Source organism: Gavia stellata, chromosome 25, assembly GCF_030936135.1.
Source record: "Gavia stellata isolate bGavSte3 chromosome 25, bGavSte3.hap2, whole genome shotgun sequence".
NCBI lineage: Eukaryota > Metazoa > Chordata > Aves > Gaviiformes > Gaviidae > Gavia > Gavia stellata.
The window spans coordinates 5,446,866-5,468,067 of record NC_082618.1 but is presented as its reverse complement, the minus strand read 5'-3'; the positions used below and the strand labels follow the sequence as shown (position 1 = coordinate 5,468,067).

Sequence of the window (21,202 nt, the reverse complement as noted above, 5' to 3'; positions counted from 1 at the left end):
CGTGGCCCAAGGCATCTTCAGTAGATGCTCCTGTGCGTGAATAAGCTGGAGCCTCCCTGCGTCTGGGCTGGTCCGGGGCTGGGGCCCCGCAGCAGGAGCCGGCCAGGCTCAGCACCTCATCCCTGGCTGTCACGTCCTCTGCCACGAGGACACAAGGCATCTCCTAAAATCCTCGCCATGTCCGTGCTGAGCCCCAGATGGCTTAGTCCCTACGGCGGGGGGATGCAGGCAGCAAAGGGGTGGAAATCGGCAGAGGTGGGTGCTTGGGCACCGCTGCGCAGGGCGATGCTCCGAAGCTGGTCCCCTCTGCGCTGGGGCCAGGGGAACCGCTGGCGGAGGGGGAAGGCTCCAGGGCTGGCATGGGCCGAAAGCATGACCGCGATGCCGTGGTGCCGGTTGAAGCCGGGAGGGGACAGAGCCCGAAATAAGTGCTTATAATGCTACCGGACAGGTCTGACCAAAAGACTTGGGTCGCCCCTGGCCCTGAAGGAGACCCAGGGTGGGGGTTTCTCCCTTCCCCCTGCGGTGCCGGCTCGTTTGCAGCAGGGTAGTTATTATTAGCCAAGCCTTGACCCCACAGGTATGCTGGCCCTGCATCCCAGTAGCGGGTACCGGCAGCTGAAACTGTGACTCAGTGTCCCCCTGTGTCACCCTGCCTCCCTTCTCCGCTGCTGGCACCCCGCCGGGGAGTGCGAAGGAGGGCTCTGGGGTGGCAGACGGGGGGGGCTGGCATGTCCCCTTGGGGACCTGCTGCTGGGGGGGGTATTGCTGGGTAGAAGGAGGGGAATGAGGCAGGGGCTGGAGGAGGGATGGAGGCTGCAGCTCCGCCTGTTTTTCCCCTCTGCAGCTGGACTGCGTAATCTTTGAATGCCCCATTTCTGCTTAATCTGAAGGCGTGGTCCCAGCCCCTTCGGGAAGGGGGGGGAATCCTCTCCCACGCAGGAGTGGGCAGCCACTGCCCTTGGCAAACACTGGAAAAGGAGCACTCAAACCCCTCTGCATGGAGAGCAGCCGGGGGGGGCCAGCAGTTGGAAGCCCCTGCGCTGTGGGGCAGCTCCCCTTCCCAGGTCACTGTCCCTGGCCCCGTCCCAAGGGCTTGGGGGGGCTGTTTCCCAGGGAGGGGGGGCCATGGCCCATCCCCACTGCCAGCGAGGGGGAACGATGGATGGGGAAATGTCAGCATGGGGTGGCCCTGGAGCTTGGGTGCCTCCACGCCCCCAGTGCTGGGTGAGACTGTTCGCCTTGAACACTTGGGGTTTTGGGTGAGTTTTGGGTGTGATGGCTCCGGAGCGCTTCCCCACCCTCGGGGCAAGGCTGGCTGCACCCAAAACCAGCTGGGTGCAGGCCCGCTCCTCGCCCTGGCTCTGGGGGCTGGGTGGGCATGGGGCATCCGCAGGGACTCAGGTTCTGGTGGGGCAAATGGGGGTGCAGGACTACTCGCCCAGCTGCCCCCATAGCCCTGACAAAACCTCCGACTCCTGCCAACTTGTCCTCGAACGTGCCTCCAGTGCCACCTCTGTGCCTCAGTTTCCCCTTTCACATCACAGACTTGTGCCCTCCATCCTCGCAGCCCGCTCCAGGGTCCAGCGGGGTGGCTCCCCGGGCGGATTTGGGACCAGCGGGTGACCCAGGAGGTGCAGCCGGCCCCTTTGCCCACAGGGTCTGGCCAGGCCGGCAGAGCCGGTGCAGGAATGTGGGGCTGGGAGGGTCCAGCACCTCGGGACAGGCGCTCTCCACTGTAGGGGCTCACAGGGCGGTTCGTCCCCTCAGCAGTGGGATGGGGTGAGCGGAGCAGGGTGGCACATCCAGCCCCGCCGGGACGACGCCATGGAGCTGCCGTGGGTGCTGCTGGTGCTGGCTGGGATGGGCGCAGCCACGGGCCTGGGTAACTCCCCCGGGGGGGGACAGGGGCTCGGAGGGGCTGCGGGGTGTTTTCCCCGTGGGGCTTTGCAAGGTGTTTGTGCTGGGGAGGGGGTTATGGGACCTGGGTATGGCTGGGGGGTCCCCACACCGGCACCATCCCCTGGTGCTGGCACCACTGGCATCTTGTGAGCCCCCGCTGTGCCGGCACCGGCGGTCATGGACCCCAGCACGGATGCAGGCTGGGGTCAGGCACTTGCCAAGCAGTGCGGAGCACGGGGTCCCCCACTCACCGCCTGCCCCCCCAGCCCTGCTGCCCTACGTGCCCCGCGTGCCCTCCGCGGCGCTGCCGGGGAAGCTCACCGCCACCACCTTCGCGCTGGAGAGGCCCTGCTGTGTCTTCGACCGGCACGCCAACGCCTCCGACACTGTCTGGGTGGCAGTGGCTTTTGCCAACGGTGAGTGCCCGCTGCTCCAGCACACGCTCCCTGCCGTGGCGGGGGGATGTGGGGGACCCTGGCCGCAGCCGCTTACCCCTTGTCTGTGCCGCACAGCCTCGGCCACCTTCAGAAACCCCCCGTCCCGGGCCGATGTGCCCCTGTACGAGCAGCTGCTGACCGCCCACTCCTACATGACCCTGGAGACGGCGGCGGCCACGTACTCTTGCTCAGCACCAAGCCCGGCCGTCCTGCGGGTCGGGGGTGACACAGCATGCGGGGGCCAGGGTGGCCGAGACCCCTGCAACGGGCCCCTGCCCTCCCCGGGGCCCTACAGGTGAGGCTGGCGGGATGGACCCTCCCCAGGTCCTGGCTGGGGTAATTCCCCATGGAGGGGGTGCTTGTACCCCCCCGCTGTCACCGCCGTACCCATCCCGCAGGGTGAAGTTCCTGGTGATGGGCTGCCACGGCCCCAAAGCAGAGACGAGGTGGTCTGACCCCATTCTCCTGCGGAGAGGTATCGGTGGCACCACCGTCCCCCCGCGGGTCCCCCACACCTGCCCGGTTGGGGTGCTGGCATGCATCACGGCATCGGCCCTATGCCATCACCCCAAAGCCCAGAGGGGAGAAGTGGTTCACTATCTCCCCCAGCCACCCTATCCCTCCCCTTTCCATCGCGCCATCCCTGAGCCTCCCGTGTCCCCCCATGTCCCTCATCCCACCTCCTTCCAGCCAGCAGCCCCAGCGCCATCGACCCCGCGCCCGTGCGCCGCGACAGTGGCGTGGTCGTCATCGCCTCCATCCTCGCCAGCCTGGGGGCCGTGCTGGCCGCAGCGGTGCTCGGCGCCGTGTGGTACGGGGGCTGCGTGGGGCTGCGCTCGGGGGGACGTGTCCGTGGAGGCCCCAGGAGAGCATCCCCTCCTCGGCCCCATCAGCAAAGAGATGGAGCGAAGGAGATGTTTTTAAGATTGAAGATTTAGAAAGATTTTTTCTTAAGTTGGGGGTTTGTCGTAGTTCAGCAAGGAGAAAGGGCCCCTTGGCGGTGGTTGGCGTGGGGGGGGCAGCAGAGCCCCGCGGACCCCGCTTGATGCCTCTGCTTGTCTCTCCCTGCAGCGCCGAGGCATGGGGGTCCCTGTGCCGCCGGGATTCGGGGACCAGCACCTTCGCCCGCCGGTCCTACAGGACCCACCACATCCCCCCAGCCCTGCCCCAGCCCCTGCCCCCCGGTTGCAGGTGCAGCCCCCCGGGGCTGGGCTGCTTTGCCCCCCGGCCTCCTGCTCCGTGTCCGGCCGAGTAAACTCTCGCGTCACATCTTTCGCTGCCTCCTCCTTGCCCGGCCGCGGGACGATGCCCACCCTGCGCCTGCCGCCCGCCCCGCTCGCGCACCAGCTTGGTGCTGTGTTCGCCAGGCCCCCGCCGCTGGCCACGCAGGGCTGGAGCTGTGGAGGGTGGGGGCACCGGGACCCCCAAAAACCCAACGGGGCCTCAGTTTGGTGGCACTTGGTGTTGGGGGGGGGCACGTTCTGGCACCAGTGTGGTCTGTGGGGAGCCCCCGGGAGGGATGGTGGCCTCGAGGTGGGCATCACCCTGGGCTGGCACTCGCCCTGCTGCCCCATTGAGGGCTGTTGCCCACCTGTGCCACGAGCGTGGCAGTTCTCAGCACACCTTGTTGGCGGGCGCTCGGGCATAGCAAATGCTCCCTGGGGAAACGAGCCCGACCTGTTTGCCGCGTGGCCGGCACAGGAATGTGGGCGGTTGGTGGCCGCAGGCGGGTCCCGTGGGGACGCAGAGCCTGGCTGCCCGCACTCCCGCCCTTGGCACCCAGGCGCCCGCACGATGTTCCCGCTGCTCCTCCTGCTCCTGGCGACAGCCCACGGCCTGGGTGAGTCCGCCGATGCCATCGGGCTGGGCTGCGGGTCCCCGCTGTCCCCTGCTTGTGGGGGTCCCCTATGCACAGGCACCAGGACCCCCCCCGTGGAGCCTGGATGTGCAGGGCAGCTGATGCCCCCCCCTTTTCTGGTTGCCACCCCTCGTGTCCCTGGTGTCACCTTCCTGGGTCTGCTGGCACAGCACGGGGTCCTCTGGAGTCTCGCAGGGGTGTCCCTCCCCGGGTAGTGGCACGGGGGGGGTCTTTGCTTCCTCTTGTCATGAAATGTGTGTCTGAGCCCGAAACGGGGGGCGGGAGGGGAGTGGGAGCCCCGCAGCCAGGATCACAGGGGTCAGCTCCCCCCTGTCCCTCTCCCCGCACTGAGCCCCCCGCACCACTGCAGCCGGTCGGAGCTGCCGGTCAGGGGCTGCAGCGGGGGGTCCGCACCCTCCGCCGCACCCCCCCCTTTGGCTTCTCACCGCAGAGGAGCTCTCGTACAAACCGACCCTGGCCGGCCCGGAGCTGGGGGGCCTGACCACCAACTCCACCTTCGTGCTGGAGCAGCCCCGCTGCGTCTTCACCAAGGCGCAAGGCGACGCCGTCATCTGGCTGGTGGTGGCCATCTCCAAGGGTAGGTGGGGTGCGAGGGGGGCCCCGGGGCAGCAGCCCCGGGCAGGGGTGCGCGCAGGGCTCCTCGCACCCCCCCAAGGTCCCTCCTCACCCCCCATCCCCGTCCCTGCAGCCGTACCCAACTTCAACAACAGCATGGGACTGGGGACCTTCCAGGGCTTCCCCACCACAGCCCCCGCCTACATGACCCTCAACACCACCCTCCTCAACTACCCCTGCCCCAAATCCCCCGGGGAGATCACGGTGCTGCGCGTCGGCAGCGAGACCAGTTGCGTCAGGGATGAGACAAGACCCACCTGCAACGGCCCCCTGCCCGGTCCCGGGCCATACCAGTGAGTCTGCTCATGGGGACGTGCCCCCCCCGGGGGCCTGCTGGCAGCCCCCCGTCTCGGGGGAGCGCGGCCAACCTCCCCTCCTATCCCAGGGTGAAGTTCCTCGCCTTCAAGGACTCCAAGCCTGTGGCTGAGACAGGCTGGTCGGATCCCATCACCCTGAAGACAGGTACCGCTGCCGGGATGCTTGTCCTGCCCCTCGCACCGTCCCGCAGCCGTCAGGTGTCGGGGGGCATGGGGTTGTCCGGGGGGGGGACTGCACGCTGAGCACCAGTGGCTCAGGGTGCAGCACTCCTGTGAGCAGCGGGGGAAACTGAGGCAGGGCACTGCTGCGGGTCCTGCGGGGGTATGATGGCACCGTGCAATGGCACATTGTGTTTGCACGGTGTGTTTGCACGGTGCAATTGCCCATGGCGTTTTCACGGCACATTTGCTCACTACCATTACATACTGTGTTTGCACGGCGCGTTTGCACACTGCATTGCACGTTGCATTTGCACGGTCCGCTTGCACATCGGGATTGCGTATTGTGCTTGCACGCTGCATTTGCACAGTGCAATTGCACACTGCGATTGTGCCCCAGCCGGGCCCCCTGCGCTGCCCCAGGGTGCACACGTCGCTCCCTCCCCTCCCGCTCTCTCCCCAGCCCAGCCGCTTGGCAGCACCCCCGCCATGGGCAGCAGGCACAGCGCCGGCATGATCGCCCTCACCTCCATCCTCTCCATCCTCTTCGCCATCCTGCTGGCTGGCCTGATGGCCATGCTGGTCTTCCAGCGGTGAGTGCCACCCCCGTGTCCCACCACACCGCCCAGGAGCCGTGATGGGTGCTGGGCATGCAGGACCGGCGTCAGAGGGTGACACCGGCACCCCGTGGCCCCCACCCTCGTCCTTCACTCCCCCTTCCCTCCCCAGCTCAGACGCCTACGGCGGCAGCAGCATCTTCAGCAAGCCGGAGGCAGTGACGGTACAGCGGTACAACACCCACCACGTCTACGACCAGCCGGCCGCCCGGCTCTGAGCCCCCGCCAAGGCCCCGCGCTGCCTCACCGCCCCCCTGGCACCGCACCACCTCCCCACCCGCTCCCGCGCCAGCCGCCGCTGGCCTGCGCACCCTTGGGTGCCTTTGCGATTGCACCACCGGTGTCGGTGGCACGACGCCCACCGCCATGGGGGCACAGCCAGGGCTGCCCTGTGGACCGGGGCCCCGGGGAGTCGTGATGGAGCAGGAGATTAAAGGCCTTTCCCTGTGCTTTGCACCCGCCCTCGCCTCCTGTTTGTGATCCCCCAGGAAAGGCACCCACCGAAACCTCGCCGCCTCTTGCAGCCCCTGGGAAAAGCCCCGTGGCCCCGTCCCCGTACCCCCACGCAGGGCTCTGAGCCCCATCCCTGGGTGGGGGACCGCTGCTGCCCGGGGCAGGATGCGGCCAAGGATGCTCTGGGGTGGGAGAAGCATTTTCACACCCAGCTTGGGGCATGCGGTGCCGCCCGCGCCCACTTTGAATGGGGAAAAGTCCCCCGGTGAGCGAGGCAGCGAGGGGAGCCTGACCCCCCAGCAGCCCTGCGCTGGGGCGCGGGGCACAGAAATGCCCCCAGGAACGGGTGTGGGGGGAGTATGGGGCGTTCCTCCCCCTTCCCCTTCACCCCACAGCGATTTCACGCTGCCCCAAACCCAGAGGAAGGTCTCCCCCAGGCAGAGCTGGTCCAATCCTGCCCGGGTGCTGCTGATGTTCCCCCGCTAGCCACGAGATGGCAAGAGGGGACCGGCACCCCAGGGCCTGATCCTGCACCGGGGGCATGGGAGCCTCATCCTGCACCGGGGTGTGGGTCCCCGATCCTGCTCTGGGGGATGCGGGGGCCTGATCCTGCACTGGGAGGGAGTGGGCTGTGGGGGGTCTGATCCTGTACCAGGGGCTGTGGGGGGCCTGATCCAGCATTCCTGATCCTGCAGCGGGGTGTGGGTCCCTGATCCTGCTCAGGGGAGTGGGTGCACTGGGGTCGTTGGGTGCCCTGATCCTGCAGCCTGGGCAGGATGAGACACCCCTGGTGCTGAGGACAAGAAGGCCAGACAGCACTGCAGGGTGCCCATGCCCCCCCTTCGAGTGGAGTTGGGGCACGTATGCATATAAATATACACACCATATACATAGACATATGCATATACATATATTAAGCCCCTGTATTTTTTCCGTAGGCGCCATGCAAAGGGCAGCATCGCCTTTACACCTGATCCGTGGTCACAGTGCCCTTACCGGGGTGTCCTTACGCTGCCCGGGGAGGGTGTTAGCAACCTGCCCCCCCGCGCTGCCGCTGCCAGCAGCCGGCCTCCATGGAGCCCAGCCAAGGAAAATCAAGCAAATCCGGCGATTAACCCCTGCGGATATCAGCCGGGGCACAGCGAAGGGCCGGCTTCATCCGGCAAACCCGGGTCCCCTCCGTCCCACCCCGTCCCCCGCCATGAAACACCCATATCACCCGCAAAACGGCTTCGAGCGGCTGGGGGGGGTTTGTCCCGCCGTCACGCGGGCGCTGCTGGAGGTGGGACATTGCGGCCCGACCGCGTGCGAGGCCGGAGCCGGCACATGGGGAGACGTGAGCGACGGTGGCAGGGGACTGTGCCTTGTCCCCCTGTCCCCCTGTGCGGGGGAGGCAGAGGGGCAGCGCTGCAGGATGGGGCGGCGTGTCCCCAACGTGTCCCCGTCGTGTCCCCAACGTGTCCCCGTAGTGTCGCAAATGCCAAGGACGGGTGGTGTCTGCCGGCACGGCCCTGAGCTCCAGCTTTGGGTGCCGGGCGAGTCCTCGAGGCGAGGCAGGTCTCGCAGGAGGGGTTCCCCGTGTCCCCCCCCCGTGTCTGTGCCACCAAGCCCCCCCGAAATGCCCTCGGTCCCTCCGGGGGGGCTGCAGCCAGGGGGTGCAGGGCTGAAAACCCAGAAAGGTACAAAACGCACGCACAGGGCGGGGTGCGGGGCTCAGGGTAGGGGGGACAGCCGCTGCTGGGCCGGGGGCTGCGGCCCCCCCAGCTCGTGGGGAGAGCGGGGGGCAGCAGGGACCCACCGTGGGGTCGGTCCTTAACCGCCGACACAGGCGGGGCGCTTTGCCGAGCACCCCCAGGGCTGCACCGCCCCGGGGCCGCCGCCGGTCCCCGTGGGGCTGAGCGGGGGGTCCCGGCGGTCCCCGTGGGGTGTCCCCGTCCCCCCGCGGGACCCCGCCCCGGGGCGACTCCGCACCGGCCCCGCCCACGCCTACCTCAGCCCCGCCCACGCCCGCCCAGGCCCCTCCCCTTAGCCGACAGCCCATATAATCACCCAATCGCCCCCGGGGAAGGGCTTTAGGCCCCGCCTCTTGTCCCGCCCCGCGCGCTGATTGGCGACCGGCGGCGCCGGCCCGCACATGGGCGCGGGGCTGTGTGGCCGCCGGTTCGAGGCTCGGCTCGGCTCCGCTGCCCGCCCGCCATGGCCCGGCGGAGCGCGCTCTCCATCCGCATCGTGGAGGGCAGGAACCTGCCCGCCAAGGACATGTGAGTGCCCCCGGGGGGCCGGGAGGGCTTTGGGGGGGGGGGCAACCCCGGGAGGGAGCCCCCCTGTCCCGGGAGTGCTGTGGGGTGCCCCCCAGCAGGTCCCTGTGCTTTGGGGACACCCCCCGGGGTGGCTTTGGGGTGTCCCCCCTGCTTTGGGGGCTCACCCAGAATAGCTTCGGGTCCCCCCAGGCCACCTGTGCCTTGGGGGTTCCCCCCAGGGTGGCTTTGGGTGCCCCCAGTAACTCTCTGTGCTTTGGGGGTTCCCTCGGGAGTGCTTTGATGTCCCCCCTGCTTGGGGACCCCCCTGCGATGGCTTTGAGGTTGCCTCCCAGGAGCACCCACTGTTGTGGGGTGTCCCTGCTTTGTGGGGCTCCCCCTGTGCTGCCATGGGGCAGGGCTGCCCCCACCACGCACCCTCCTCCTGCAGCTGGGTCCGTTGCGGGGACCCACAGATGTGCAGCGGGACCCTCGGTACAGCCGAACCCCAAAAGGAGCCGGGAGGAGCCCCGGTGCTCTGGCCCCTCTCACCGCTCCCTTCCCAGCCTCCGAAGCGGCCCCTTGGGTCGGGCTTTCCCTCCTTGGCAGCCCCCCAAGGGCTGCCCACGTGTCCCGCCGTTATCCTCATCGCTCTGGTCCTTATGGGGTGGGATGCAGGGACAGTGTTGGGGTGGGACGGGGGCACGGCGTCGGGGTGGCCCCCAGCCGCGGAGGCAGCAGGAGGCTGCTGAGGAGTGCTCGGCAGCCAGGCAGGGTCAGGGCTGCTGGAAAACCAGCAAAAATCCCTGCAGCCGTCATGGAAAAAGAGGATAAACACGGAAAGAAACATGACTTTTTTTTCTTCTTTTTTTTTTTTTTTTCTTTTTTTAAATCCCATGTGTCAGGACCTGATTTTTAAATCCCTTGGCATAGCTCCCTGCTGGGAGCTCGAACCAGCATGAGGAGGCTCTGGTTTTTAGGAAGCTCTGGTTTTTAGGAGAGTGCGTTGCAGAAAGCCGTTGTGCGATAACGCCTCGAGTGGAGCTTTCCGGACCAGTGGCTTTAGGACATGGCTTTGGGCAGGGAGAGTGGAGGGAAACCCGAGCGCCGGATCCGGCACACTCACCCGCTGCCGCCTGACCTTGGCCGTGTCTGGCCGCTGTCCCCCTCCCCTGCGGACGGGGGCTTATGGGATCCGGTTCCTCTGCTCTGTCCTGGCACAGCCTTTGGGATCGCCGCTGGTTTCCCTGGAGGGAAATCCCTCTGCGGGGTGTCAGCGCCGGCCCTGGGAATGTTCGCAGGTCAGACCCTGCTTGCAAGCACCGTGGGTGGCCGGGCACCCCCAAGCCCCCCCCCAGCTCCCGCAGGATTCAGCACAGGGAGTCACAGGATTTGGCTGATGTTGCTGTGGTTTGTGACCCCCCCGGTGCCACCGTGCTCCAAGGAGCTGTGCCACCCGCAGCGCCCTCCTCTCCCCCCGGCAGCAGCAGTGTGATTTCCCCGGGGTTTAGCCCAGACCCCGCTGTGCCCGTGGGTCTCCCACCTCCTCCCAGTGCAGAAGAGCCGCTGTTCGGTTTTGCCTTCCAAGCAAGCGCCCGCCCAGCACTGTACAGCCACGAAACCATGAAACTGCCCATAAAGAGGCAGGAAACCCGCTCCCGCTTTCGCCCTCCGGCACGTCACTGCCTGGCACCGGGGCCAGAACCCCGGGCAGGCGGGAAGAGCCGCAGCAGCTCCAGCTCGGTCCTGGGTGGGCTCTGCTGCCATCCACCCCCTCCCCGGGACGTGGTGGGAAGGTGAGCCTCCTCCCAGCGGGGCGCGGCAAAATCCTCCTCTGCATCTTCATTGCAGGAAAGCAAGGAAAATGATCTGCTTACTTTTTTTTAAATTTTATTTTATTGCCTCCCCCTCCAAGGGCTGGGCAGAGCGGGTGAATTTCTAATTGCAAAGCTCAACGTCTCAGCCCCCCCTCCCCAGCACTGCCTGCAGGGATGGCTGGCTGCGGGGAGCACGCACATTTATTTCCTCCCCCCCCACCTAATTTATACTGTGCTATCAATCTTTAAAGCTTCAGTCTTCATCTCCCCTTTTCAAAGCCCAACCTTCCCCTTTCCTAGCTCCTTCCCTGCGCCAAACCTGCAGCCGCCTGCGCTGGCGTGGAGGGGCCGGGGCGGGTGGCCGGAGCAAGCCGTGCTCCGTGTAGGCGTCAGCAGGATGCCCAGCGCCCGCTGAGAGCCCGCAAGCCTTATAAATCTCTTCCCCTGACATCTCCCAGGCACCGGTTAGCATCCGGGAACGGCGATGCCGTGTAGACGATGTCATCCGGTGCGGTGCCGGGTTCCCCGCCTGCCTTTGCGGTGGGGATTTATCCCCCACTGATGCAGATCGCAGGCTCCCCAGCCGCTTGGGCACCTCTGCAGCCCGTGAAGGGCGTATTTTGGCCACCCTGTGTTTTAATCCCCAGAGCACACAATGCCCCAGTGCTGCAACAGCGGCTTCGTGGCACCCTGCATCCCGGGGACATGCAGCAGCCCACGTGCTTGAAATGTCCCCATGTTGGGGACAAGTTTTTCCTGCTGCTGGCATCGGGGCAGCCCCCATCGGAAGCCTGCCCCGCGTTGCTGGGCACGGCTCAGGTGGGCAGATGTTCCCTTTCTGCCTGCGTGCTCCCTGCCCGCTTGATGGTTTGCATAAGGCAGGAAACGTCAGCGAGAGGCTCTGGTTAATGGCGCTTCATCCACCGCTCTCATTAAAACCCTCTCCGGAGGGTGGCTGGAGATGGGAGCAGGCAGGCAGAAAGCTGCTCTTAGCAACCTGCCTGCGCTGCCAGCACCATGCTGAACGGCCCGAAATGCTTGGGGTGCCTGGGGACGGGGTGCCGCTGCGGTGCCCAGGATGCACAGCCCAGGGAAACCCCCCACAACCATGTTTTGCAGGGCAGGGAGCCCCCCAAACCCTTTTAATCCCCCCAACCCTTTTAACCCCCCCAGCAGCTGGCTCTCAACCTCCCTGGTTTTGGGATGGGGGAAATCGCTCCGTGCGTGGGGTCCCCAAACCCCCACCCGTGCGCTCCCCCCCTTCTCCGGGACACGCGCGCCTGGCTGACGAACGCTGCCAGGACCGGCGTTAATGAGTAACCGTGCTCGGAGCGGGCTGCTCTGTGCCGGCTGCGGGTGGGACGGGAGCCACAGCCTTCCCACCCTCTTGGCCAGCACCTGGGTCCTGCAACTGAGTCGCCTCGTTTCTGATGAACTGGGGCAATAAGCTGTAAAATGGTGATTTTCTGTTTTTTTTTTTTTTGGTGGCGGTGCACAGGAGCAATGACTCAGGTTGTCCCCAGGGAGGAAGTGGGGTCAGAGCATCGCGGCAGCTGCCAACAGCCCTCGGGTGCCATGGCATGTGCTGCCTACCCTCTGCATCACTGGGGGTGTCCCCACGGACGTCCCCATCCCTACAGCGGTGTTGGGGCTCCGGGTGCGCCCCAGGGCTGGAGGAGGCTGCTGCGGCCTCGCTCCCAGTAGTGTAACTGGGCTGCGGGCGCCTGGAGCCGTTTCGGGGAAAGGGTGGGTTCTGTTTGTTCTTTGCCTTCCTATTTGGAAGAGGAAAGCTACTTTCAGCTGCCAGCAGGATGTAGTGGCCAGACACGACCAGGGATGGGTTTCCCCGGGCTGGGAGTGAAGCCGGGGTCACCACGTGCCTGCAGCCATGGCCAAATCCACTCGTTGAAGCCTTTGGCTTCTGGGGGTGCCTCTGTACCCCAGCACCCCATAGCCCTGGGGTGTCCCTGTGAGGTCCCCCCTCTGCGGGAGGGTTTTGCCAGGGCTGAAGGCTTTGGTCGCCCGTGACCGTGAGAGCCCCGTGGGGTTGGGGCGGGGGGCCATGGCCGCGGCTGGCGGCGCTGACAGAGCCGTGCCGTGTCCTTCTAGCACGGGGAGCAGCGACCCGTACTGCATCGTGAAGATCGACGATGAGGCCATCATCAGGTGAGTGGCTCCATGTCCCTGGCTGTTCCCCAAACCTGCCAGCTCACCCAGCTCCTGGCGGGTTCTTCCATCTACCCTGCTGCAGGCACAATATCATTATTATTATTATTATTATTATTATTATTGTTATTATTATTATTTAATTATTTTATTCCCTGCTTTGGGCTGAGCCATTCCTCCAGACACAGGCTGTGATGTCCAACAGCTCATGGCCACCCCCCCACCCTGTAAGCCACCCCCCATGTTTTGCCAGCCCCAGAGCCACAAGACAGGACAGGGACAGGGACCCATCCCTTGCCCCAGCTGAGTGTTCAAAACCGTGGGTGCTGCCCCGCAGCCACGTGTCTCCGAAAGCTGGGAAGCTCACAGGGCTGGGGAGGTGAGGAAGCCCCATCCCCGCCGTCACCGGTGCTGTCTGCCCCGCAGGACTGCCACGGTGTGGAAGACGCTGTCCCCATTCTGGGGGGAGGAATACGAGGTGCACCTCCAGCCCACCTTTCACAGTGTCTCTATCTACGTCATGGATGAGGATGCACTCAGGTACGGGCAGGTTGGCTGTGGGGCGGTGGGGGCTCAGCATGGGGACTCGGAGGTTGGTGGCTTTGGCTGCCTACATGCTCAACCCCATTGTAGACACCAGAGGATCCACAGCTGGCTGTGCTGGCTTGGGCTTTGGGACACAAACGGGTGAAGTTGTTTCCCAAGGTTATTTTCCAGCTGGCAGCAAAGGGTGGCTGACGTGCTCCGTGGGGACAGACACACCGTGGTGGCCCCAGCCCAGGACACCCGGCACCCTTTCCCCCCTGCCCAAAATGTGTGGCAGGGGCTGTCCTGCCTGAGGCCCGGTGAGCAGGCAGGCTCCGATCCCACACCGTGTTCTGTTCCCGGCTTTTGTTTTCCAGCCGCGATGACGTTATCGGGAAGGTCTGCATCACCCGGGACATGCTGGTGGAGCACCCCAAGGGTAGGGGAACGGGTGGGCAGGAGGGTCCCAGCGGGGACCCGTCTCCCACCCCTGCGACGAGCCGGTCCCGAGGGTCCCCCCCAATGAGCCCCCCATGAGGGTGCCCCCTTTTCCCACAGGCTACAGCGGCTGGGTGAGCCTCAGCGAGGTGGACCCCGACGAGGAGGTGCAGGGGGAGATCCACCTGCAGGTGGAGGTCCAGGGGAGCCCGGGCAGCCGGCGGCTGCTGCGCTGCACTGTGCTGGAGGCCAGGTGAGGAGGGGACACGGGGGTGGCAGGGATGCGTACGGTGAGTCCTGGCTGCTCCGTGACTCAGTTTCCCCACTGTATCAGAGTCTTCTCAGTTATCCTTCCTTGGGTGCAGAGCATCCTCCCCACCATCCAGCAGCTGACGGGGGTCCTGGGGCAGGGTCCACCTCATCTGCTGGTGGTGCATCTTGAGATGCTGGGGAACCGAGGAGGGGAGTGGGTGCTGTGGGTGCCTGTAGGTATTTTGGGAGGATACTGGCAAATCCCCCCTCTTCTCGGCAGGGATTTGGCCAGGAAGGACCGGAACGGCGCCTCTGACCCCTTTGTCCGCTTGCGCTACAACGGGAAAGTGCAGGAGAGCACCGTGAGTACAGCTTCGGTTTATTGTGATCCCTCAACCTGCCGGCAGTGCAGGTGAAATCATCCCACTGGGAAGCCTGGACCTCGGCCAGGAGCCATCCCTGTCCCCCGGCATCCCCAGCTCGGTGTCCCCAGGGGGGTGTCGGATCCACCCGGTGAGGGGGGATGCAGCCGTTGCCTTTGCAGGTGGTCAAGAAATCCTGCTATCCCCGCTGGAACGAGACCTTCGAGTTCGAGCTGGCCGAGCCCGCCGGGGAGAAGCTATGTGTGGAGGTGTGGGACTGGGACCTCGTCGGCAGGAACGACTTCCTGGGCAAGGTGAGCCCCCAAGCCCCCTCACCGCTGCTGGGGGCCCTGCCCGGCTGCCCACCCAGCCCCTTCCTGCCCTCCCCTCCCAGGTGGTGTTCAGCGTCCAGGGGCTGGAGGCGGCCGGGCAGGAGGAGGGCTGGTTCAGGCTGCGGCCAGACAAGTCCAAGCCAAGGGAGGATGAGTAAGTCTCAGGATGGGGACGTTGGAGTGTGCCAAGGGTGGTCCCGGTGCCTGCAGGGGCGTTAGGGAGAGGGTTATTCCTGGGAAGCATCATCCCTTTGGAAGAGCGGCTCCTGGAAATGCCCTTTTCTGGGAGCGGGGGCAAGTGCAGGGCAGCCCCACTTGCCTGCCCAGGCTTTCCCAGGCTGTCGGGCTGCCTCCTGCTTGGTGAAGTACTTCTCCATCCATCCCTCCATCCACCCACCCACCCCGTGCTCCTGCAGGCGCCGAGGCAGCCTGGGCTCGCTGCAGCTGCAGGTGAGGCTGCGGGACGAGACGGTGCTGCCCTCCCACTGCTACCAGCCCCTGGTCCAGCTCCTGTGCCAGGAGGTGAAGTCGGGGCGCCAGGTGAGGGGTCCGTGCAAAGCCCTGCCGGGGCACCCACCTTCTGCCGGGGCACGCGTCTCCCTCGGGCCATCACGTCGTGGTGCCTCTCCCCACCAGGACGGCCAAGTGCACCTGGTCACTCTCCTGGATGAAACTACCACGGCCGAGTGCCGGCAGGAGGTCGCCATCAACTTGGTCAAACTCTTCCTGGGCCAAGGGCTGGTCAAGGAGTTCCTGGACCTGCTCTTCGAGCTGGAACTGGCCAAGCCCTGTAAGGCTGGAGCGGGGAGCGGAGCCGGAGGTTTCCAACCATCTCTTGGGGCTGCAAAACCTCTGGGACCTTGTGTGGTGATTTTTTTTCTTTTTGGGTGATGGTTGAGGTTCAGCCATCACGCTGTGCTCTGGGTGGGAACCTGTTGGGTTCATCCCGAGCAACTCAGGGGCTGAGATTGGTGGAGGAGCAGGTGGTTTGAGGTTAGGAAATCCCCATAACTCCTATGGAAATGGCCAGGGGTGGAGGGCACAGCCCCTGTAAATGCCCCCCATGATTGCAGCTGCCTGGTGGGTGACCTATGGCTGTCCCCCAGACCACAGACCCTCTCCTGTTTTGCAGGTGAGCCCAACACTTTGTTCCGGAGCAACTCCCTGGCCTCGAAGTCAATGGAGTCCTTCCTCAAGGTGCCACACCACCAGAAACCTGCTCTTCCCAGGTCACCCTGGCTCTGGGCTGTCCCCACTGGGGCCGGTTCCTGGAGGCAGTACTGGGAGGGCTGGTGCGGCTCTGTCTTCCCTGGGGCTGGGAGGCTGGAGAAAATCCCCTGGGTGACCCTTATCGGAGAGTCTGAGGGTGTCAGGTGCCAAAGCCGTGGCTGTGCCCTCCATCACCGTCCCCTGCACGGTCCCTTGGCAGGTGATGGGGATGCCGTACCTGCACACCGTCCTGGGACCCACCATCACCCGCGTGTTCGAGGAGAAGAAGTACGTGGAGCTGGACCCCGGCAAGGTGGAGATCAAAGACGTCGGGTAAGGGGTGCGCCGGGCGGCGGGGCAGGGGGGGCCCTGGCTGTGGGGCTGACGGTGCTGGTGCCCGCAGGTGCTCGGGGCTGCACCGGGTGCAGACGGAGGGTGAGGTGATCGAGCAGGGCCGCCAGCATCTCCAGTCCTACCTGGGCGAGCTGCTGGACGCCATCGTCAAGTCAGCCCCAGCGTGTCCCCCCGTCATCCGTGCCGCTTTCCGGCAGCTCTTCCAGCGCGTCGGGGAGCGCTTCCCCCAGCACCAGGTTGGGGATGAACCGGGGGTCCCCAGGGGACAGGGTGCACTGGGTGCACTCCCCAGCTTTGGTCAATGGGGTCCCCTCTTGGGCTTGGGGGCAGCCCCCCAGGGATGGGGTGCAGGGGGACAGTGGGGCTGTGCTGCCCCCAAACAGCAACGCCGGTGCTGGAAGCCAGCCCCGCTGTCCCTGGCGCATTGACGTATGCGGTGCCCGGGGTTGCCCCACGTTGGGACAGACCCTCACGTGTCTCCCCCCACCTTGGTCGGCCACAGCACGCCAAGTTCGTGGCCGTCACCAGCTTCCTCTGCCTCCGCTTCTTCTCGCCGGCCGTCATGACCCCCAAGCTCTTCCACCTGCGGGAGACGCATGCCGACGCGCGCACCAGCCGCACGCTGCTGCTCCTGGCCAAGGTGGGATGGAGGGGGGATGCCACGGCGTCAGCCAGGTGGGGTTTTTGGGGTGCCTGGCTGCTTCCTACTGGGGAGGGCCAGGTCCGCTGCCAGTGACACCGCCGTCCCTGGGGATTCCCAGGCTGTCCAGCTGGTGGGCAACATGGAGCCGGCGGCCGGGCGGGCCAAGGAGGCCTGGCTGGCCCCGCTGCTGCCCGCCCTGCAGCAGGGCATCGCCCAGATGAAGGACTTCATCGCCCGGCTGGTGGGGACAGAGGAGGAGGAGAAGGAGGAGGAAGGCGAGGGGCGGCTGCTGGGTCCCCCCACCACGGTGGTGAAGGAGGGGCTGCTCTTCGTCCACAAGACGCGGGGCAAGGGGCCGCTGCTCGCCGCCGCCGCCAAGAAGCTCCACTTCTGCCTCACCGGGGAGGCCCTCAGCTTCGGCAAGAGCCCCGGCGCCGAGGTAGGGGGGTGCTGGGAGGGGGGCGAGGGTGGTGGCAGGGCGGGTGGCACTGACCCCCTGTGTCACGTCCCCCGCGTCAGCGTAGCGGTGCCATCGCCCTGGCCGACATCCTCGCTGCTGAGAAGGTGGAGGAGAAGAGCTTCGGCAGCTCCCACGTCATGCAGGTGGTCTACGTGGGCGCGGGCGGGCGGCAGGAGACAGCGTACCTCCAGTGCAAGGTGGGATGGGGACGGGGACGGGGGGACACGCACCCCCCCGGGGGTGTCACAGCCGCCTCGCTGCCCCCCTGCAGTGCGTCAACGAGCTGAACCAGTGGCTGTCAGCCCTGCGCAAGGTGTGCGTCAACAACCCCCGCGTGCTCCCTGCCTACCACCCCGGCGTCTTCCGCGGGGACAAGTGGAGCTGCTGCCACCAGAGAGAGAGGACAGGTAGCGGGGAGGGCAGCCGGGACCCCCGTGGGGGTGCCGGTGGGGTCCCCCCGCCATCGTGAGCCCGCTGTCCCACAGGGCTGGGGTGCGACCGGACGCGGCACGGCGTCACGCTGCAGGACTGGAGCGACCCCCTGGACCCCGCGGCGGAGGCTCAGCGCCTCTTCCACCACCTCCAGGGCCTCCGGGGGACCCTCAGGTGAGCGCCCACCCCGGGGGGGACCCCTCTGCACCCCCACCTCCTCCTGCCAAGGGCCTGTCCCTCTCCTCCCCCTCTCCCCAGGGAAAAGTATTGGGAGCTGCTGGAGCTGGAGGATGCCCGAAATGGTCCCCGGGGTGAAGGTAGGTTTGGGGGGCGTGGGGACTTTGGGGACCCCATTGGGGATGCTCTGGTTGGGACATGTCCCCAGGGGTTGGGGGAGGGGGGGGGCAGGCTGTGGTGGTTGTGGGGTGCCCCCCTTGGGGGGTGCCGGGGTCTCACTGCTGCTCCCCAACCCCCCCGCAGGTGCCCCCTTGCCTGAGGGGCTGAGCCAGCTCTTCAGGGTGCTGGGGGACCTGGAGGGCTGCCACCGCCTGGCGCAGCCCCCGGCCCCCCCGACCCCCGCCCTGCTGCAGCTGCAGACATGAGGGGTCCAGTGCCCCCCCCCAGCCGGGGCTCGGGGGTCCCCACGCCTCCGGGACCGCGGCGGTGGCAATAAAGGCACTTTGTACCCTGCAGCCCTGTCCCGTCCGTCTCTGGCGGGGACGCCGTGGGGCTGGGCACGGTGGCTCGGGGGGGGGACGGGGACTGGCCAAAGCTCTGCGGGTGGCACTGGTGGCTCTGCTGGTGGCAGCGCTGGTGGTCTTACTGGTGGTGGCACTAGTGACGTCGCCGATGGCCCTGCTGGTGTCATTTCTGGTGGCGGCAGTGGCATCTCTGGTTTTGCTAGTTGCCTGGTGTTGAAAGTACTGCTGGTGGCAGCACGGGCGGTGCTATGGGCAGTGGCACTGGTGACATCGCTGATGGCCCTGCTGGTGTCATTTCTGGTGGCGGTGGTGGCATCTCCGGTGGTTTTGCTAGTGGCCTGGTGATGAAAGCACTGCTGGTGGCAGGCGCTACGGGCAGTGGCACTGGTGACATCGCTGATGGCCCTGCTGGTGCCATTTCTGGTGGTGTCTCGGGTGGGTCTGCTGGGGACATCGCTGATGGTGCCACTGGTGTTGGTGCTCCTCGTGGCGTCACTGATGACATCAGCGGTGGCCCTGCTGGTGTCCTTCCTGGGGACACCAATAGGGCACTGGTGGCCGAACCAGGGGTGGTTCGGCTGCTGATCCCGCCGACGGTGGCGGACGGTGTCACTGGTGCCACCGCTGCTGGTCCCACGGGTGCCACCAGTGGTGGCACTGGTGACATCACTGGGGACACTTCTGGTGGCCGCTGTGGTGATGTCACTGGTGGTCCTGCTGGGGGTATGGCTGGGGGGGGTGGGGGTGGTGCTCCGCATGCCATCACCGCTGTCCCCGCTGGTGCCCGTTCTGGTGTCACCGCCCATGACGTCACGCCGGCGGGCGGAGGCCTCCCACCCGCTTGGCGGCGCTGTCGCCGCCGGGAGCGGGCGGAAGTGAGGTAGCGGGCGCCGTGGCAACGGCGGAGCGAGCGGCGGAGGGATGAACGCGCCTCCGGCCTTCGAGTCCTTCCTCCTCTTCGAGGGCGAGAAGAAGTGAGCGGCGGCGGGGCGGCCCTTGGGCAAACCGCAGGCCCTGGGCGAGCCGCGGGGACCCGGGCGGGGCGGGGGGGGGAGGCCCGGGCTCCCCTACGGGGAGCCCGGGCCTCCCCCCCCCGCCCCGCCCGGGTCCCCGCGGCCTCCCGGTCTGTATAGAGCCGGGGGGGGGGGGGAGCCCTGAGGCGCTGCGGTAACGGGCTGCCTGTATCCACTCAGGATCACCATCAACAAGGACACGAAGGTGCCCAACGCCTGCCTCTTCACCATCAACAAGGAGGACCACACGCTGGGAAACATCATCAAGTCGTGAGCTGAGGGGGGGGGGGGGTAGTAAATTCTGGGGGGTTTGGGGCTTTTTTTTTTTTTTCTCCCTCAAAATCGTCACAGATGTCGTCAGAGCAAAGCAATTTTGCCTTTAAAAGTGAGGGAATTGCCTCCACAAAGACGTTCGTAACGTCCTGTTTGAAAGCGTGTTGGGAAAACCCACAGAACCGTGGCTTTTTAAATTATTTTTTTAATATAAATAGCATTTGTATTTGTGCTGTGTGGTTGTTCACTGCTGCTTTTCCGTTCCAGGCAGTTACTGAAAGACCCCCAGGTGTTATTTGCAGGGTACAAGGTCCCGCACCCGCTGGAACACAAAATTATCATCCGCGTCCAAACCACCCCCGATTACAGCCCCCAGGAAGCTTTCACCAACGCCATCACGGATTTGATCAGTGAGCTCTCCCTCCTGGAGGAGAGGTTCAGGGTAAGTTTGTTTCTTTTAAGTATTTGAGCGTCTCGCAATTAAAAGGTAAACAAAGGGAGGGGGTAGCATATCCTAGAGCTGCCGCTTCGTGGCAATAAATGCATCAAAGCCGTGCAGCGCCCGGTTACTCAGCGCCTGTCAAGGCATGCTGGAGCCTGGCTGCTCTCAAGGGTTATTTGGATGTCCAGCAAGGGTTCAGTGGGTGTTCGCTAATTCCTTAAATGGGCAGCACTGGTTTTCTCACAGTCCTAGTACTGTAGAAAACAATTTTCTATTCTTCCAAGTGGTTTTTTTTCCTTTATTCTCCTGCCAAAACTCTGGGACAGCTTTTTTTTTTCCTTTCTTTTTTTTTTTTTGGACCACTTTCCATTGATTCTGCTCAACTATGCAATCGTATGTATTTAGCCCCTAATTTTTTGAGCCTTAATCTGCCCAAAAGGTTATTCAAACAAAACTGGGGGGACTATGAGCAGGACACTGTCTGTGTAGTAGTGTTCTCTGATGTGCTGGTAAAGGTCACAGTGCACCACTGCTGTAAATACATTTAGATTTTAATCTAAGTATTATTTTTCTGGAGGCTGTAGAGATTTCCACTGACAGTTTGTGGTGGTTCTTGTGTTTCACAGAAGACTGGTATGGTTGTTTAAACTGACCTCCTCCAGCTCAGTAACAGTTCTTGTCCTAGTGCTTTTATTTTTGTGTTTTACAGGTTGCTATTAAAGACAAACAAGAAGGAATCGAGTAAAATCACCCCACTTAGAGCGGCCTGTACTTCTGATGCAGAACGATGTGTCTGTTATTTGAACGCTATGATGTTTAAACCTCCCTTCACAGCAAATATTTTCCTCCTTGTCCCACTTATGTTTCGTTTTTGAGAGCAGCAGTGATACTTTGAAGGGTTTTCTGTACCAGAGATGCACTTAGCCAAGGGGATAAATGTCTTGTTTGATTTGATGTATAAGTAAGTCATTAAAATGATTTCTACTTTCCTAATTGGAGCCTTAAGGCAAATACTTGTACTGGGCTGTTGGCAAGCTTATTATGAGTGTAATTCCAGAACGAGAAGCTGCTGAGTGAGAGCGGTAGATGAACTCTCTGCTTTTCCTTTTCAAGAAGTCTAGGCACTGCCAGGTGGATTGGTATTTTGTTTTATTAAGTGTCATTTCT

At 64.7% G+C, this 21,202-nt stretch overlaps 4 protein-coding genes across 5 annotated transcripts; all 4 read left to right on the top strand.

The window, feature by feature from the left end:
• Positions 1-1,827: 1,827 nt before the first annotated feature.
• On the top strand, positions 1,828-3,594 carry LOC132319211 (uroplakin-3b-like). The gene is made up of 6 exons (XM_059829502.1): positions 1,828-1,885; positions 2,169-2,318; positions 2,415-2,634; positions 2,738-2,814; positions 3,030-3,150; positions 3,411-3,594. Exons 1-6 carry the CDS (start codon positions 1,828-1,830, stop codon positions 3,592-3,594), a joined length of 810 nt encoding a protein of 269 aa, XP_059685485.1.
• Positions 3,595-4,133: 539 nt separating this feature from the next.
• Positions 4,134-6,144, top strand: LOC132319198 (uroplakin-3b-like protein 1). The gene is made up of 6 exons (XM_059829478.1): positions 4,134-4,179; positions 4,649-4,795; positions 4,907-5,126; positions 5,219-5,295; positions 5,773-5,899; positions 6,039-6,144. The coding sequence occupies exons 1-6, from the start codon at positions 4,134-4,136 to the stop codon at positions 6,142-6,144; spliced, it is 723 nt and encodes a 240-aa protein (XP_059685461.1).
• A 2,431-nt stretch (positions 6,145-8,575) lies between these two features.
• Positions 8,576-18,208, top strand: LOC132319188 (ras GTPase-activating protein 4-like). The gene is made up of 20 exons (XM_059829448.1): positions 8,576-8,640; positions 12,543-12,599; positions 13,026-13,139; positions 13,502-13,563; positions 13,683-13,815; positions 14,095-14,176; positions 14,359-14,490; positions 14,571-14,662; positions 14,925-15,048; positions 15,145-15,298; positions 15,641-15,705; positions 15,938-16,050; positions 16,121-16,307; positions 16,574-16,711; positions 16,833-17,153; positions 17,234-17,371; positions 17,446-17,581; positions 17,660-17,780; positions 17,865-17,923; positions 18,087-18,208. The coding sequence occupies exons 1-20, from the start codon at positions 8,576-8,578 to the stop codon at positions 18,206-18,208; spliced, it is 2,415 nt and encodes an 804-aa protein (XP_059685431.1).
• Positions 18,209-19,212: 1,004 nt separating this feature from the next.
• POLR2J (RNA polymerase II subunit J) lies at positions 19,213-20,790 on the top strand. 2 transcript variants are annotated; one of them, XM_059829453.1, is made up of 4 exons: positions 19,213-19,281; positions 19,501-19,590; positions 19,861-20,035; positions 20,745-20,790. In XM_059829453.1, exons 1-4 carry the CDS (start codon positions 19,229-19,231, stop codon positions 20,778-20,780), a joined length of 354 nt encoding a protein of 117 aa, XP_059685436.1. In that variant the 5' UTR covers positions 19,213-19,228; the 3' UTR covers positions 20,781-20,790. The 2 variants fall into 2 exon arrangements, with proteins under 2 accessions (XP_059685436.1, XP_059685437.1); XM_059829454.1 differs by lacking the exon at positions 19,501-19,590.
• The last annotated feature ends 412 nt before the right edge of the window (positions 20,791-21,202 follow it).